Raw genomic sequence first — 18,379 nt, forward strand, 5'->3', positions numbered from 1 at the left:
GCTCCCTATGCCATGCTTAGACCACTAGTTTACACCTTCGCAAATGAGCTCCAAGTTCAATGAAAAAACAAAACTGGAGCCATTTATTACATAGAATGGCAAAACAAAACAAACAAACAAACAAACAAAAAAAAACCAGCTAGCTTACAGCAGGGGTACTCAATTATTTTTTTTGTCAGTGTCCAAATTTCTTAGTCAAGATATAGTCAAGGTCCAGACTCCAGAAAAAATAATTTAAAAAAAAAGACTTATAGTAATAAGTAAATACAAAGATTTCAGATCCATTCAAAAGTGTCTGGCGGTCCAGATTTGGCCTGCAGTCCACCTGTTGACTGGCTTACAACAGCAGCATCCTAAATGCCTTTTCAGCTTATGTTGTAAGGAGAACTGCTCACTGCTGATCTGCAAGCCCTCGCTCATATGAGACGTCCTCATGCATCTATTTTCAGGAATGGCTTTAATTAGATATACATTTTAAAATACAGCTGTTAACACCAAATCTTGCATCAATTTAGACATAATGGTCTACAGGTCTAATGACCATGGAATGAACTCCTAAACAGCTATCAACCTCAAACTAATAAATGCAGTAGTTTATGGCAGTTACTTTTTTTCCTTAAATAAGAAAGGACAATATAATTATATGCCAAATCATTTGAAAAGACAGCCTGTTTTTTTCTGATATGCACAGTTGCATATTGGTTTCATATACAAACAAGGCAAAATTATTTGCCTGCAATTTTTAGAGAATGTTAACTTTATCCAAACTCATAACCTGGTTTAGGTCAGATCTCAGTTGTCTGTAACTTAATTTAAGGGAAGTGCAGACATCATTGATCTTTTTCCAGGTGTCATTGATGAGATACGGGTTTTAAGTTCTCAAGTGTTTCTCCTTCAAGCTTTCTGCATTTCTGTTGGTCTCTGGAAGTTTTCAGTTCCTTCATATATTGTATCTATCAAAGGAAGCTATTTGTGTGGCCTATTCTGGAAAAGGATATGATTTCTTACCAAGCCCAGGCCAGATATTTTAGAGACCTAAACTACTTTGTTAGATGGGCAGCTACAACTATATCTCCAATTCCAATGAACTAGCTGAAATTGAAGAATGTTTATTCCAAAATTGAATGCCGCTGAAGTGTCAGACATTAAAAAACAGCAGTAGAGTTTTTAGGGTTTGTGTCTTAAAAATACAACACTTAATATTCAAATTATTACAGTGGCAGTTCTTCAGGGGTGGAAAAGTCAGACGGAAAATTAGAAACTGTCTTAACACAGTGAATGTTACTTAGTGTGTTGGCAGTTCAGAAAACTTGATATGGACAGAAAACTGGATATGAAGTGCCTGTTCCTATTCAGTTCACTGTATATTAAAAATTAATGAATTCAAAAGGAAGCAGTGTTGTCCAGTAGACAGAACACAGAGCTGCGATTCAGGAGAGGTGAGTGCAATTCCTGACACTGCTATGGACTCACTTTCCTTTGTGATGTGAAGTTTATTCTAATCAGTGGATGAAAAGTGCTTTCTTAATGCAAACAATAAACCAAAAAGAAAGTTGTTTTACTTTGTCCTACATCCCTCACCTTGTGCTTAAAAGTAGCTAGTGCAATGTTGCCAGCCTGACAATTTCCTTATAGTTTTCTGGCCTAACTTCAAAGCAACACAAAACTTCATGTTCAAACTTTTATTTTTGGTTTTGAAGGCGTGAAGAGGGGCAGTGTGAGAGAGAATGTGAAAAAGGGAGAACTAATGAAAAAATTGTGTGTGTGTAAGTGTGAGAGAACACATATTAAGGCACCTGCTTGTGTCATCCTAGCTTTTGGAAGCGTAATATAGTACAGGCTTCACGTTAGTGTTTTAAAATGGAATCATCCTTTAAAAAAAAATATATTATGTTATAGGGAGGAAAGTTTGAGAGTTCAAACTAAGTTTGTAAACACACACATGCAATTTGAGAGGTTTGCAAAATATTGAACTCCACAAGGTTTACCCATCCCTTCTTTCTCCCTCTTCAGACTAAGACCTTAATCTTGGACCATGTCACGCCATTGATTTTATACAAAATCCCTCATTGATTGCAAGGACAAACTTCAGTAGTGACTATTTTTGGCAGAGCTAGAATGGATAACAGAGTGTTGCATGGTGCAGTGTGTATCTGAGACTGGGCTGCTCAGAACAAGTAAGTAGGAGACTGGTACTCTCTTCTGCCCCCTGCAGATTATACTTCTAGCTGCAGCATACTCTCTGGGTAGGCTTGGAGAGGAAACAGGCTCATAGATCACTGTCACTTGAGACCATGAAGTGCTCAGACCCCCTTGAACATAAGCAAGGGAGCTCCAGAAGGGTATTCTGCCCTGCTGCTACATGGGTGTGCTAGGAGAGAAGAGGCTACCAACAAATAAAACTCCAGCCAGAGCACGGAATGTGACATCCAACCATCCTAACCTCCATCCCTATTTCCTCTCCCAATAGACAATCAAAGAGCCAACTCAGGAAGGCCGTACATAAGCTGCTCTTGCAGCAGGAAAAAGGAGATCAGTGCTGTGCTCAGTCAGACCAGATTTCCTCAGGTTCACTCTCTCTGCCTCATTTGACTATGGCGCTTTTTGCAGGGTTATGTTACACTCACACACACACAAGTGTCGGGCTCAGTTCTTTCTGCTTTGCTTTGTCTTTAGGAGAGGGTGTCAGTTCTCTCCCCTGCTTGCTCTGTAGGATGTGTGAAGGGAGAGGAAATGAGGTTGTAGGTACCTACCCAATTACCGCTTTTTTTGGGGGGGATGGAAGTTTGCTGGAGCCTGACCCCCCACAAGCCAGCTGTAGAGGTCAGTGCTTGTCCCCCAGCTATGTCACCTCCGAATATGGCTTGTAGAACATATATCCATGTATAGTGTTGTTGCAGCCTCACAGAAGATGTAAATTCTGTTGAACTGTCCTGTTTATGTGATTAAGCCTAGCGGTTTTCTTCTAAATGCTGGATCTGTAAGTTTAGTTCATTTAACTTTTTTTTTTTTTTTTTTTTTTTTTTTTTTTAAACTTGTAAGAGTTCACGTATCAGAGCAGTCTTTAACACTATTTGGCAATGGCACAAATGAGTACTGTGCTCATATGAAGTGTCTTCTACCAATAGTTCTCCAGCCCTGCCCTCAGACCTCCCCTCATTAGCATGTCACTCAACTCATATTACAATGTACACTTAAAATTTAATGAACAAAACAGAAATCCTTAGAAGTATCAAGACTGGTGCCAATCATTTTGCTTTCATGTTGCCTGCCTTCCCCAGATCCTTCCTTGTCCATGATGTAGTCAGATGTGTTTGTTGGAGGCTCCTTGGGGAAAAGCCCTTGACTTTCTATTTGTCTGGGAAGAACCAGGAGCATATTCTGTGATGTATTAATTAACAGTTCTTGAGAAGAGAACGTTAGACTAGATTTGAAGCAGAGTGTGATATAAAAAGTTGTACTGGAGTAAGGGGCAAATCCATACCCCAGCATGCAACTCAATCATCTCAGCTGGGCCCTGGGAGATCCATAGAAGGAAATGGAGAGGAATCCTGCTAGTCTGGCACCAGGTCCCCTCAGCAGACATCTTTGAGATTTTCAAAGTTTAAATTTAGATGTAAAAGGATATTTTTAGCACAAAAGCTTAACATAGATGCTGCTCAAAGAGATAATTTAAAACTGAGATAAATCTTTAAAAGCTTCAGATACAGCAGCGGGCCCCATGTGGCGCTACAGCACTTCCCATGGAAGCCTGTAGGTCAGGACTTCAGTAGTGACATCAAAAGTCTTGCAAGTTGCATCTTGAGGTAAATCGGTCATAAAATGGGTCTAAGTGGCAGCACAGTGTAATTTGCACTGGTTTGGCATCAGAAAAATGCACAAACCAGGTATACCTCATATACTGAGGAGACAGAAGCTGATGTAACAGGAACAGCAACTAACAGAGTGGTGTAAAATAAAGCAAGCCTTCACGTTAGCTTATTCCACACCATCCCCAACACTTCTGGGGCCAAAAACTTCAGTGGATGCTGCTGCCCTTGCTTATACCAGATCTGAATTTGGTCCCCATAGATTGTAAAATTAGTCTGACAGTAATTTTGCACGCTGACTGAATGCCCAAACTGGCAAATTAAACTACTTTATGACATGCCCATATATATTTGTTTCTGTCAGGTTAGGCCATCATGTATGTCACTGCTGAATTTTGGCCCCTGGAATCTAAAGGTTTTGATTTATTTTTTCCTTGTGACTATTTGAGACTTAATCATGTCTCTGAAATGTTCTTGCTGTTTCTATTTCTTCCCCCACCCCTCAAGCTTCCTCACTGGTTGAGTTTGGCCGGAATGAAGGACGCTTTGTCCAGATGAAGATAGAGGTGTATATTCTTTGGTGTGGATTTTCATTGCCTTGCATTGGGGATTTAGCTCTGCAATTCCCATAAATGTTCATACAAGTTATGTGGCTGAATACGCATGCACCACAGTGAAAAGTTAACTCTAAATTTCTATTAGAATGGTGTGTGTACAAAAATATACTAAAATGTTGTTTAAACATAAGCTCTTATCCAGATATCTTAATTATGGATCATTGACTGGTGGAAAAAGCTAGATCAGACTCAGGCTTTCTCCAATAAACACTCAGGGTCTGAATCTGATCCGTCTTACTCCACTGAGTTCAGTGAAGTTACTCTTGATGTACTGTACACCACTATAAGTGAGATCAGAATCAGACCTTCAAAGATCAGGAACAGCCTGAACAAGACAGATGTTTCTGTTACTACTGAATTAGCAAATGCTCTAGCTTTCAAATTGTTTCAAATACAATTTGCCTCCTATGATAATAAAAAAGCATTTGGTTGTCCTAATTCAATAAGTGTCAGGCAGATTTTTTTTCAAAGCTGTTTCAGGAAAAGTAGCTAAAAGTATTTACGTTTCCTAACTGAGATGAGCTATGTATCTCTCTTACATCCTGTCAAAATCTACAAAAGATTTAACTGAAATAAAATTTAGCATCTTAAAAGATGATTTGGTTACTGGTATGTTAGTTGGTTCAATGTCTTAGCCTTTTTTCTCTTCTGTGCCTGGCTACTTCTAGAAGGAAACACTTTTGCTAAACCCATGAAGGTTACTTGGAAATTACTGTGACTTACTATGAATTGTATTTGCAGTTGTTGCTGGAACTTTTTCATTGTAAAGAGATACTGAAAATGTTCCAATTATTTTATTTTTAGGAATAAATAATAAGTAATAAAAGAAAGTGTCCTAAGAAGATTATTTAAATCAAATGGGCAAAGTAATACACATATTTAGATTCTGTAGGCATTGATAACAGTAAACTTTGAATCCAGATATGCTTGGACATATGCATTCTTTTTCAAAATCTTTTTAATTTAAGTAAGTACAGCCATAAAATAAACGACTCAAATCGCATATCAGAGTTTGACCCAGAATTCTAGAAGGTGTCCAGAGAATATTGCTGTTTTCAGCATAGGATTACACTAATGAGGAAAACATGGTAGGATTTACTTGTTTAGGGTATTTTCCATATCTTCAGTGAAGGGTTGCCTTGTTTTGATATATATATTTGTGTCTCTTGCTGACAGAGTAATTTTATTTGGTGCTGCAGAATACTGTAAAATATTTTAATGCACTGCATATAAAATTAGTGAAAGAATTTTAAAGGTTGCATTTATTCAGCAAAGAAAATGAGATTCATTCCCTGAGGACTGCAGAGCAATGGTGTACAGAGATCAGTATCTCTTAGAAGAATCATAATTTGTCAGTATCAGAACTTTCACGTTCAGCTTCACACAGTGGTAAAATACAGTTAATTCTGAGTAAATGGATTACATCTGAAAAGTTATAGCTGTGTTTTACAATTCTATATAAATGAATGTCACAAGTTTTTTTTGTTTGTTTGTTTGTTTTCGTTTTTTAATAAATTACTATAAAGAGCCTATCGGAGTCTACCTATGTGGATAATCCAAGTAAAAAATTGGAATAAAATATGCCTGTACCCTAGCAAAAGGATGAAGATTTAGTGGCAACTCCCCCGCAAGCATTGTAACAATATTTAACTTGCAAAAGAAAAACAAGTGCCTAAAATTAAAGAAGAAAAAGAAGAAAACTTGATAGAGGCTTTTTGCTATCTGGTTTCCCATCATCTAAAAGGATGCCTTTAAAGAACCTTAGAACATTGAAAAGAACAGCATGTTTTCAAGCATTTGATTTTTTTAACCACAACAAAAAATCCCTTCATAAGTAGACTTGCCTAAAAAGGCACATGTTCCTGAAAGTTTTCTGCTTGGGTGACTACGACTTTGTAGAAATTGAAAGGAAGGGAAAAAAGGAATGCTCCAGCTTGTATAAGAAATGAACCTTTGCCCAATCACTTTTTGTTTCTGAATAAGGTAACTTTTTGTGGGTGTGAAATTTGAAAGCAATAAGGTATGTGGGTCCTTTCTCTTTATTGGTTCTCAAGAGTCGATCAGATTTTTATTCTTTTAGAGCAGGCCTGAAGTTGTGAGATAAAGCAGCTCAGAAAAAAATGTTCTCAAGCAGATGCTTTTAAGAGACAGAAATCATGAATTTCTTGAATTGCAACCACTCTGGGGGTGGCTACAATGACTTTTTGACAGTGACAGTAACTCTGCCTTGTCTTTTTGAGCCCTTCTTTGGCCCATTCACTCCGGAAAGCTGCTTAAGCGCACTTAAGCGCATTAGCATTTGGATGCTAGGGGACCATATTGACCCTCATTTGGAAAGTTTAAATGAGTGAAAGATGGAGCGATTTGTTAGGGCTTTAGAAACCAGCTTTAGAGAGCGGCGGGTTTTCCGCTTTGGTTTGTTCGGGTGCTTGTTCTAATCTGGTGGGCTGTTTAAAGGCGACCAGACTGATTTGTGACACATGAGTCCAAAGGGCTATTTTTTTGGGCTTGACCTGATTAGCTAATCTGTGCTTTGAATTTCAATGGCTGGTATCAGAGGGAGTGCACTTTGGGAATGGCTCACTGTTGGATTACCTCATTGGTAACTGCATACAGACACAGATGGCAAAATGTTAATTACTTGTCAAAAGAGACAAAATGGGATCTAAGGTAAATTGTGGTGATGTGTGGAAAAAGTGGTTAGGTCTATGTTAAAAAATTAAATGAAATCAAAACTGCAGCTCCCTGAAGGATTTGGCATACCACTCCTTCTCTGTCCTCTCAGCATGACCTTTGCTAGTTTAGTTATAACTTCCCTGTGTTCTCAGAAGCCTGATCCATTGAACAAAAGTGCTCTGAAAATTTGTGGACACAACCACCATTTTCGAAGGGTGTTTTGTGTTACTGTAAATGGGTTTTTTTGAGCTGTGTGTTTTTCAAACATTCCAGCAGCAGTGTTTGTGCTGCTGTAGTTCATGGTTGTGCCAGAATTTGTGTTAGGAGTCCCTCTTGCCAAGGATTTATAATTTAGGTATAGTAATATTTATGAAGGGTGAAAAATTAATATCCAGAGGAAGACACTCAGGAGGAAATATTTTTAGCTAAATGAGAGGGGGAAAGGAATTAGCAATTTTTAAGTGCATAGGACTGAAGAGAAAGATCACATTTATTTGATATATTTTTGTTATGATACACTCAAAAGTCATCATCCTTTAAAAATGAAATTGTATGACTTCTTGTTGTTATTATTTATCTGTATTATGGTAGCATGTAAGGGCTCCAGTCAAGGATCATGGCCTCATTGTGTGAGGTGCTATATAAAGAGTGTAAACAAATAAATAAATAAATAAAGCTTTCGGTATTCAAGTATGTGTTTGGTTATATTTGTTAGTACGTACATTTGTTGAGAAGAGCAGTTACTGCAGATGTTCAGATTCTTCTTAAAAATAAATGAAGTGTTTTTGTAAATATGCTAAAAATCCCATTACAGTCTTTCTAAGACACAATGCACTTCTAAAATAAGTTCAACATATGTATTTTTTCTGGAAGGAAACAAGCAAAAAGTAAAATGATAGATGGAATGGATGGTTTTGTGGCTAAAGGTAAATTGAATTCTATTTCAGACTCTACTACAGACTTTCCAGGTGACCTTGACCAAGATAATAAGAGGCAAATTCTGTTCCGATATTGGTGAAATCCTGTTTATATCAGATTCCTAAGTGGCTTACACAGATGTTATGCCACATCTGAAGTTGGTCTTAGTTTCAGTTTCCCCATCTGTAAAATGGGGTAATGATACATTTGTAACTCACATAGATTTTATGAGAATAAATTCACTAAGGATTGCAAAATGTTTTTACAACCTTAGATATAGGATCCTTAATAACTATAGAAGCATAGCACATTTATTTTATTATTAAATATTATGCAAAACCAAAGCAAATTTTCCCTCTATTCTGAAAAAGAATAAAAATGCACTTCAAGTAAATCCCCACTTCCTTTGTTCTTAATTTAATTCCTGTCTTATGCATTGTGTAGTTGATATACTAACAAAATAAACCTCTATTCAGTTCTCCTAATTCTGCATCATATCTGGGCCCAAAGTCAGTAGTCTGTCCTGTTTTATCAAAGCACTTACCCATTTGCCTAACTTTAATAGGACTTAAGCATATGCTTAAATTTAAGCATATGCTTAAGTGCTTTGCTGAATCCTCCAGCTTTCTATCTGTAATTGAATGCAACAGAGAAGTCACTTTCACAATAGGCATGCCTAAAGCTGATTAATATAAAACATTCTGAACATTAAATCTAGTCTATACACAGACAAATGGGAGAGAAATCAAAGACAAGCCTGACATCTAGTCTGTCTAGAATTCATACTGTTGAGCCTAGATAAGTGTTAAACTTAAATATATTTTATCCCAAAGACCTGAGACCCCCAAAATATTTAGGAGTACAATGCAGTCACTTGTTGAGAAGGGTGGTCATATAAGAGGATTTGCTTCTCCAACAGACTTAGCCCCTGCAGCCAATTGTAAAGTTATAAAAGCTTAGTTTATGTTTATAAATTGAAACCACATTTGAGCATGAAACTCAGGTGAAGCGTGTACATTAGATTATCAGGGGCTCCTAAATTGCTACATGTATCACTGGTGGTATCTGAGCTTGATGTTCCATCAATTCACTTGACAATTTTTTAAGGAAGTGGAATGTGAAACAATAACATTTGAGGGCTGCTGGGTTAGCAGAAATGGCTGTTGAGGTTGGCACAAGTAAAATGTGACATGCAGGATCATGTAACACTGTCACACCTTTTAAAGTAAAAATGTACAGTGCAGCGAGTGAAGAAGTTAATGTTTGCTTTAAAAAAGAATGTTCTTGGTTTTGTCGGTTTGTGTCAGAACATTAATGTAGCTCATTAGTTAGATTTTTAGTGAATTGAGACACGTTAAATTAAAAGTGTTTTGTACTTAAAATTGACCTTCAGCAAAAACACACTCTTCACTGAGTACTGGATCAAGCCCTTAATGTGCATTGATTGAGACATTTTTACAAAAAGGGGGTTCATCTTTCTTACAAAATCATCTCTCTCTTGCTTTCTGTTTTATTAGACACTTTGTGCAAAGGCTACAATGCAGACTATCCGGGCAGCTGACACAAATGAAGTAGTCAAGCTAATATTCCGTGAATCTGATAATGACCGAAAGGTATGTAACCAAATACAGATGTATCATAGAAGTGAACGTAAAGATTGTTGAATATCTCCTTTTCAGACTTGCAAATATCAAAGGCAAAGTTCATTTCTGGCTGTAAACTCTGGAAGTCACTTGGCTCCAAAAATTTAGTTACAAAATGTAAGCTAAGATTATTTAGCACCTGATCCTTTATGGTGATGAGCACCATCTTGCAGGATGGAGTACTTAAGTGTGAATTATTGTATGATTTGTGATGAAAGTGAGTATTTGATAAGGTATACGCTTTTGTGAGAGGCATTTTACATACCTCTGCAAATATGAGACTTATGCATCATCATTTAGGGTGAGAATATAGATGTCCACACTCTTTAGCACTGTTAATTTAATCTTGCTAGCTGTTTGCCAGGAAACCAAATGGAATGATTGATAGGGAGAGAGATTTAGAGATCTAGAAATTTACTTTATTTTTAAGAGTTGAAGTTATATAGTTGAGAATGACTGACTGCCTAATTGTTTATATAATGACCACTTGGGCCAGAAGTTCTTTTCTGATTTTTTTTCTGCTTTACTTTCTCAGGTTATGTTACAGTTAGAAAAGAAGCTCTTCGACTATTTTAATCAAGATGTTTTTAGAGACAACAATGGCACTGCGGTAAGTTTGTGGCTATGCAACATTTAAAAAATAAGTAATGTTTTACATATGTAGATTTACGGTGTGCACATGAGATCGGAAGTGAGATCCAATTGGACAAAATAGCTCAAAGGTATGTTATCTTTTTTTGGTCTAAATATATTACTGTGGATGGAAAATGGATATTGACTATCTTCATATACCAATTTTTTTTTGTTTTGGAACATTTGGTCCAATCTATGCTTGACACAACCTTTCTTTATATTATCTCACTAGAAATTCCATGTCCCATTTCCAATTCTATTTGACAGATAAACAAGAGAAATGACAGCTTGCCCCTCTATATTTATCTTTTACATATTTCTCTTAACTTTTTTTATTTTATATCAACTTGAAAGTTTTTAGTTTAATTCTTCTTTCCGTACAGCTTTGTCTGCTGAATAAAGTCACGCCTCTTTATTGCAATTTACACTACACTAGTGGCATTTGAAATGACAGTTTGGATGATTTCACATACATGGACCACATGCCCACACACACATGCTTGCATGCAAAGACATATGCAGACATCCTACTTTAACATATTACATTTCAAAATCAGCTGCCATTCCATTCACGCACGGAGAAGCAGGAAATCTTCCAGATCAAGCATGGTAGGAAAAAGATAAACGATATAATGAGCCATTGGAGATAATCTAATCTTCATGGTCTAGTTAAACACGCAGCACCATGATCACTAAAAACAAACTACCTATCTAAAAGGATAAATGTTCCTATGCCGAATTCAACCAAAAAAATCCATCGCATCCTTCATCAACCCGCGGTCTTGTACCAGCCTGACAGAAATTTAATTCAAGCTGGCTCCTGAAAATAATTATTGTATTTTAAGAGTAGTAATCATTGGTCGGGACATGATTGAATGTGTCCATGCCTATTGACTTTTTCTATGATTTATAGCTTTGTTTAGTCGATATTCCCATCGAAATTGTATAATTAATTATAAGTGGGGCTGTCAGGTCTGCAGGATGGAGTGCCCTGATGAGTATTTGGGAAGATTAAATTTTCCTTAGCTGTACCGATGCAAGGCTTGGGAATTTTCACAGCACTATGGCTGTTGGATAAAGATGTTTTCTGTGTGTTTAGCAACTGCTTTAGCTCAAGATCCATTGATTTTCTGAGTTCTTTTTTTATCAGTGTGGTGTCTCTTCAGTAAAAGTGGAATTTGTGCAGCTGTGACAAGATCTGACAAATATTTATTAGAAACAGCGTACTTTATCATTGTCCATACACAGTTATTCCGTCTTTTTTACATTGTAATCAACTAGAAGAATTCTTAAGATAGATGTAGAAATGGTTATCATGTTTATGAAAAATCTAAAACATATACAAATGATCAATTCAGCAGAAATACTGTAGAGTTTCCAATCTGAAATATTTCTAGTCTTATATTTTGCAAACTTCCGCAACTGTCCCTGTTTATCCCCTCCCCCCCAAAAAAACAGCATGTACAATGAGCAAGTGAAGACTCATCTGTATCATTCTGTTTAAAAAAGATCAGTGCAAATAGCAGCTGTACGAAGGAGTGCAGTAAGATAGAAAAGAGAAAATCCATGTTAAATCTCTAACTAATGCAAAATTGTCATAGAACACCAAGTGAAAACTACCTTAGCATTGTAATGTAGCTTAGTAATGTATTCTTAGTACCTCTGGAACCCAGTTCAACCTTGGTATAACTCCATTGACTACAATGGAGCTACAGTGCCTAGGTGCTGCAATGCTGAGTGTTACAAAAGAAATAAAGGGAAGGATGGAATGCATGAAGAAAAGAGTTACACGAGGCTGAGCTTGGCTCTGATTGTCATATGAATTCCCAAATATAGTGAGTTTAAGTGGATATCTAAACGTAGTACCTTTGAGATAGAAAAGCGTAGAAACGTTAGCTTCATCCTCAGGTCCAGCCAAGTTCTCTTGTACAATGCTTTTATTTCCTCCTGATCCAGAGGCTGGCCTGGGACCAGTTCAGCTCCGAGAACAAGTTTGAGAAGCCTCAGGGCTATTCTAACTTGTGCTGGCTAGTAACGGCCTCCAAGGGGCCACTACACTAGCAGGGGATTGTTAGAGTGCTGTGGTGTTCCAGCCACTCCCCTTTTCTGGTTATGCTCCCAACACACCCAAACAGCAGAGGGCTCACAGTGTGGGGGGAATCCTCAGCTGGCTCATTTAGCTGGTTTTATGGCCTTTTTGCACCACTGGAGCAGGATCTACAATCTGGTCTAACATTCCTGGTGTTTACACTATTCTGTGTGGAGAAGTCAGCCAGAGACCTTGGCTATACATTTAGATTTGCCTTGTTTTCAAAGATAAGCATAAACAATATCATATTATCAATGTCCTCAGGTGAATGCCATAATTCAGAGGTTTCTTAAATAAATCCACACTTTTTCCTTATACATTCAAACTATTTAAAATAATGTATACTAACTAATTAGGATATAACTAATTATTTGCTGCAAGATAGCTCATGTTCAAGAATTTCCTGTTAACTTGAAAAACATTAGAAAGAAAAACAATTCAAGGAGAATTAATTATTTAATGAGAAAAAATCATAATTGTTATTGATTTATGCAAAGGCACCATTAACTAAATGCTGCCAGTTGAGCAGCCAATTAAATAAATATATAGCAGGAATCTAAAGACTATTAATGACTCCAGGAGAATGATTAAATCATTAAAAATATTTTATAATCTTTAGCCACAATCAAAAATGAAAAATGGTTTCATATATTCATATATTTCACATAAACTATATTCATGAACTATTTCAGCAGGAAAATCATATTTCGTCCTCATGAATTTGACCATTACTGTACTCTAGGAGTTTTCAATGAACTCATTATCCTAACAGCTCTGAGGCTGGTCCTGCTTCCACTGCAATTAGAGGATAGTTTGGCCATTGACTTCAGTGGGAGAAGAGCAGGATTTGGTGATGTTTGTTGAGCTATCTCATCTACTGCTTGTAGAAACTGTAGTCTGACTATATGCGTATAACATTTGTCCTCCTTCTTTGCTGCATCTTCATGAAAAGGTTATATGTACCACTTCCTTTGTCTACTCTCTTCTTTTGGGACGTAGGCTTAGTCCTTCCTAGAGATAAGTCACCTTTGCACCACTCCAGAGGCACAAAGGAGGTTTAAAGCTGCCTTAGGAGGCCGCTGAAAACTATTGCAACTTGGGGGAATCTTTGACTGTCTTTACACTGTCTACTTCCTGAATCACAGATGCATCAGGAGTACTCTAGGGACAGGTAGGGATAGGACCAGAGAGCAATGAAATACAGTGATCTTAGGCCAGTTGAATGATTCATAAGGAATTGTTCTTCCCAGCATTTGTGTTTGGGTCCAAAACAGACCCCAGCTGATTCTAGGATTGCCAGGCGGCGTAACATTATGTCTGCTCTGCCACTTTTCAAGTGCTTTCACATATTTCATACAGCAGTACGTGGCTGCAGGTTTGCTGGCTCTGTTCTGTAAGTCACAGTAAAGCCCAATAACCTTTGGCTTCAGACACCATGAAAGGGAAGTGTTTATATTTTTCTCCCTACTGTACTTTTTGGATGGGATAAGACAAAATGAAGGCCCTGTTTGTGTTGTTTTTGTTTTGTTCACATCTACTGTCAAATACCCACTTCTTCCAGCAGATCCCAAATAAGTTTCCAGAAAATAGAGAATAAATTCCTATAACAAGTACTTTACCTAGCTATCTGGCCTTCTACCTTGTGTCCAACAAAAAATATCTTTCTCAGGGCTTAATCCCTTTGATCCAAAGGTTTTATTAGATTAACTAACATCCATAAGAGAAGAGAATTAGAATGTGTTATAAAAATGGTTCAGGTTATAAAGATTGAGTTCTCCATATGTCAAACAAGGATTTAAAATAAGTATTGAGCAAATTAATTTGAGATTTTCTTAATGCAGATGTTAATCTTTTCAAAATGATCAGTAATTACTGATTTTTTAAATATTCCCAAAGAAATGTAAAAGGATTTATGGTGGTGAGAGGGAAGGAGAGAGAGGTTTAATCCACAAGGGACCTTTATTAAGCTTTTTTGTGTGAATATGTGTGCTCATGAAGTTAAGGAACTGGCATCACTGAAAATGTATTAATCAACAGACAAGATATAGCACAATGCACTCTTCCCAATGGCCTTGGCTCTGACCCTTTTAAAGATAATGGGAATGCTGTCCACTAAGAACTAGATTAGGACGATCAAATGCATTTCATCAGGGTTTGACTTGAACCATGATCCCAGAGGTGAAAAGGCAGAGGTTTATCCACTGAGCCACCTAGCCCCTGTCCAGATAAAATCTTGAATATGATGTATAAGGGGTAAATTAAGATAGAGAAAGGAAATTGATTGCTCAGAATCACAGTTGCCTAGGACAGGGGAAGAGGGGAACCTATACACCTGAAGCTGTCACAGCAATCTTCTTAATTTAAAACTGTACAGTGAGGTGACTGTTTTTCACATAATATAAATAGAAAATGATATAATACAACCATCCTTTACTTTAAAACAGTATTGACCTGCTTGGATTTTTGTTTGCTCAGTTCAATGCTCAGTTGGTGTGCAGTGGGCTGGGTTGTAAAAGTCCAACATGGGGAACAATGGAGGGAGCAAATCTAATGATCTGACCAATAAATCCCACTAACAAATGTAAAGTCAATAAATGCTTGGGAAGCTGGGTTGTACAATTTGCAAATATGTCTCTCTTTACAGTATGTCAGGGTGTCAATTTAAGCCAAGACTGGTGTTCCACATTTGTTGATTATTGTCTTGTAGAATTGCTCTCAACACTCCATGGTCACAAAACTACCAATGGTGCCTAATGATTCTTTGCTTCACTTTGCTGTTCTCCGCACTACATGTAAGAATCAAAACCAGTTCATGTGTACATGCAGCAGTGTTGAATACTGTTCTAAAGCATTCCATCTGTCCTGGGATTAGTTCAGTTAAATGAGGGAAACCCTGGTGTCTATATTTTCAGTCTGAACTATGACACATACTCAGTTCAATCCAGCTGACATATTTTGATGTACAGATAATTTTTTAAAACTGAACTGCATATAAGCTAACAACATATTCTGTAGCACAGAAGCACATTCGTGTATACCTGATTACTCTGAGAGCCCAATACTGTAGTCTTCAGGTAGAATTCTTCTTAACAACAATGGGACTTTTGCCTGAGTAAAGACTGCAGAGCCTGGACCAAAGTTCTTATTCAGTTAATGTGTATTTTTACATCCCTATAAGTAACACTACAGCTGTATTATATATCTATTTTCCTATATTTTTAGGCCTGTATCAAACTGAAATCCCCAAATGCACATGTACAGCACAATACATTCTGCAGTGCTAATTTCCTAGTGGTACAAATTCATGCTGTATTTCATTACCAGAGACATTTAAAAATGTATGGACATGTACAATACATCTATCAAATTTTAATTAGGAATAGCCTACTTATAAATCTTTTTCTAAAAGTTAGTCTCTGTTCAGACTTTATTTTGTGTGTGCATATATAATAGGATATACTGTGTTTGTGTAAATACAGTGCATTTGAATTGCCATCATAAATGTTACAATATAAATAATGTAAGTGTCTCTTCCAGCAAATAGGCTATTCATGTAAATAAGGTTTTGCAGGATCACACCCTTGAAATCAAGGAGCTCTATGTAGGCATAGGGATCTATAGTCAGTTACAGGATGAGGTTGTTAGTAAATTCAAGCTAAGCACAAAAATGTTCATTTTGACTTAGTCTGAATTGGAAAGATTGCAATATTAGTGTAGTAGCTTTTTATTCAATAGCAGCTACCTAGAGTAAGGGATACATTTTGAGTAGACTTCTTTAGGAGTTAGAATAGTGGCATTCAAACTTTGCCCAACTTGAGGGGTTATTGGAAACTGGCCAAAAACCTGAACTCTTGCCTAGTTTGTATGCAGTGGAGCAGATAATACTGACCCCTTTGTAGTGGCTCTGCTGAAATGAAGATGGAGCATTGAATGATGGAACCTGTAGCCTTTGTGTGTTATGCTTCTGCTTTAAAGATACAAGTGGCCAGGCTGCATTTTACCTTGGACTATTCTTTGTATAACCCTGGAGCTAAGAGAGATGAGAAGGGAGAATTTAAAGTTCCTTCTTGAGAACTACTTGAAGACTGTGCCAGAATTCAAGTTCTGAAATGAAGCACTTTTTAAAAAAACATATCCAAGAGTAAAATAAGGAGTGGATCCTACCTGATGGGGATCAAGGTATTGACAGCAGTTTATGCTACCAGCAGGCTGCTGAGCATGGTGCTTGTTACATACAATCCAGCAGAGAAGTGTGTGTGCAGGCTGGAGAACCAGGAAAAACAGTGTCTGGTATACATCATGAGGTACTGAGTGGGTGTCAGGGAGAGATAATGTATCACGTGAACCTTTCAGAAGCATTTCTGTCAGTGGCTGGCTCTCATGCTGCCCCCCTCCTCTCAATTTCTTGTGCAGTAGCTCTTAAGCACACTTGAATAAACCATTACTCATGGCTGGCATTAGGAATAACTGAAAATCCCACGACACACATAATTTGTATTCATCAAATTATCCTTATGTATTTACACTCTGGCCACACCCTGACTCTGACCCCATGTCCTGCCCACTTTCCCCTGCACTCATCAATGCTCAGTTCACAGCAGGGATAGTGGTTGCTCATAGGTCCTGATTCAGGAGAACACTTTAAGCACACACTTGAAACCAGGTACATGCTTCAGTGTTTCCCTGAATGGAGGTGCTTTCCTGGACTAGGACCGTATTGCTGAGCCCTAAGCACTATGCAGCGTGTAATTTCCCATCTCACATAGAGAGGCGTCATCCACCACTGTGGCACCATTTATTCCAGTCTCAGCCTGGACCTTACAAAGCACTCTCTGTGGGGTCAGGAATGTGCATCTGAGGACTGAGAATGTGGGGAAGTGGACAAGGAGAAATAGTGCCAAGATCCTTATGGACAAGCCTTATAGAACTTTAAAAGATGCAACCAATAGGGCTCTGTAGAAATTACTTTAAAAATCTATGTATGCAGTGTAGTTGTAGCTGTGTTGGTCCCAGGATATCAGAAAGACAAGGTGGGTGAGGTAATATCTTTTATTGGACCGATTTCTATTGATGAGACAGACAAGCTTGTCTCTTTCACCAACACATGTTGGTCCAATAAAAGATATTACCTCACCCACCTTGTCTCTCTAAAATCTATACAATTTAATAGAGAATTATATCCTTTCTAGAGATTTTTTTTAACCATCCTATAGAATTCTATAGCGGAAATGTCATTCTTTATTAAATTCTGCAGGGTGGTTCAGAGAACCTACTGAAGGATTTCCATTTCCTATTAAACTCTCTAGAATGTCTTCTTGTGGGAAGTGGGAGGTGCAGAGAAGCTGGCAGACACTTAAAACACCCTGAGACTACTGTAACACTTCCTCATCCCTCTTCACATTGGGGGAGCTTCCAGAGGAGCCAGAGAGAGCCAGGCAGACACATGGAGCTGCCACGCAGATAATCCTTGCTTCCTGCACACACAACAGTCCCATGGGATAACCTTAGGAAAGCTCCATGAGTGGCAGGTCCCCTCAAAACCCTTTTCCCACAATGTAAACTCATGGAGTACAAGTGAGATCCCAAAGAACCAAAGCAGGCCATACATAAAACTTACCTTTAAAAAGGGGAACAAAGAGGTCCTGGAAAATTACAGAGCAGTCAGCCTAACTTCAGTACCTGGAATGATACTGTAACAAATTATTAAACAATCAGTTTATAAACACCTAGAGGATAATAGGGCGGTAAGGAACAGCCAGCATGAATTTGTCAAGAACAAATCATGCCACAGCAACCTAATTTCCTTCTTTGACAGGTTACTGGTCTAGTGCATGGGGGGGAAGCAGTAGTCATGATATATCTTGATTTTAGTAAGGCTTTTGACACAGTCCCACAACATTCTCATAAGCAAACTAGGGAAATGCAGTCTAGATGAACTTACTGTAAGGTGGGTGCACAACTGGTTGAAAGACCATACTTAAGTGTAGTTATCAA

At 37.7% G+C, this 18,379-nt stretch overlaps 1 protein-coding gene across 4 annotated transcripts in view; it reads left to right on the plus strand.

Annotated features, from left to right (window-relative positions):
* The window catches only part of INPP5A (inositol polyphosphate-5-phosphatase A), a 372,135-nt gene that overhangs the window by 314,988 nt on the left and 38,768 nt on the right, over positions 1 to 18,379 (plus strand). For all 4 annotated transcript variants that reach the window (XM_067533377.1, XM_067533379.1, XM_067533376.1 and 1 more), the window contains exons 10-11: positions 9,538 to 9,633; positions 10,199 to 10,273. In XM_067533377.1, coding sequence (XP_067389478.1) covers positions 9,538 to 9,633; positions 10,199 to 10,273 — 171 coding nt within the window. The remainder of the gene's footprint in view (positions 1 to 9,537; positions 9,634 to 10,198; positions 10,274 to 18,379) is intronic.

This window comes from Emydura macquarii, unplaced genomic scaffold (genome assembly GCF_026122565.2).
Source record: "Emydura macquarii macquarii isolate MOO-44397 ecotype Brisbane River unplaced genomic scaffold, CSIRO-AGI_Emac_v2 contig_3343, whole genome shotgun sequence".
In the NCBI taxonomy this organism is placed as follows: Eukaryota; Metazoa; Chordata; order Testudines; family Chelidae; genus Emydura; species Emydura macquarii.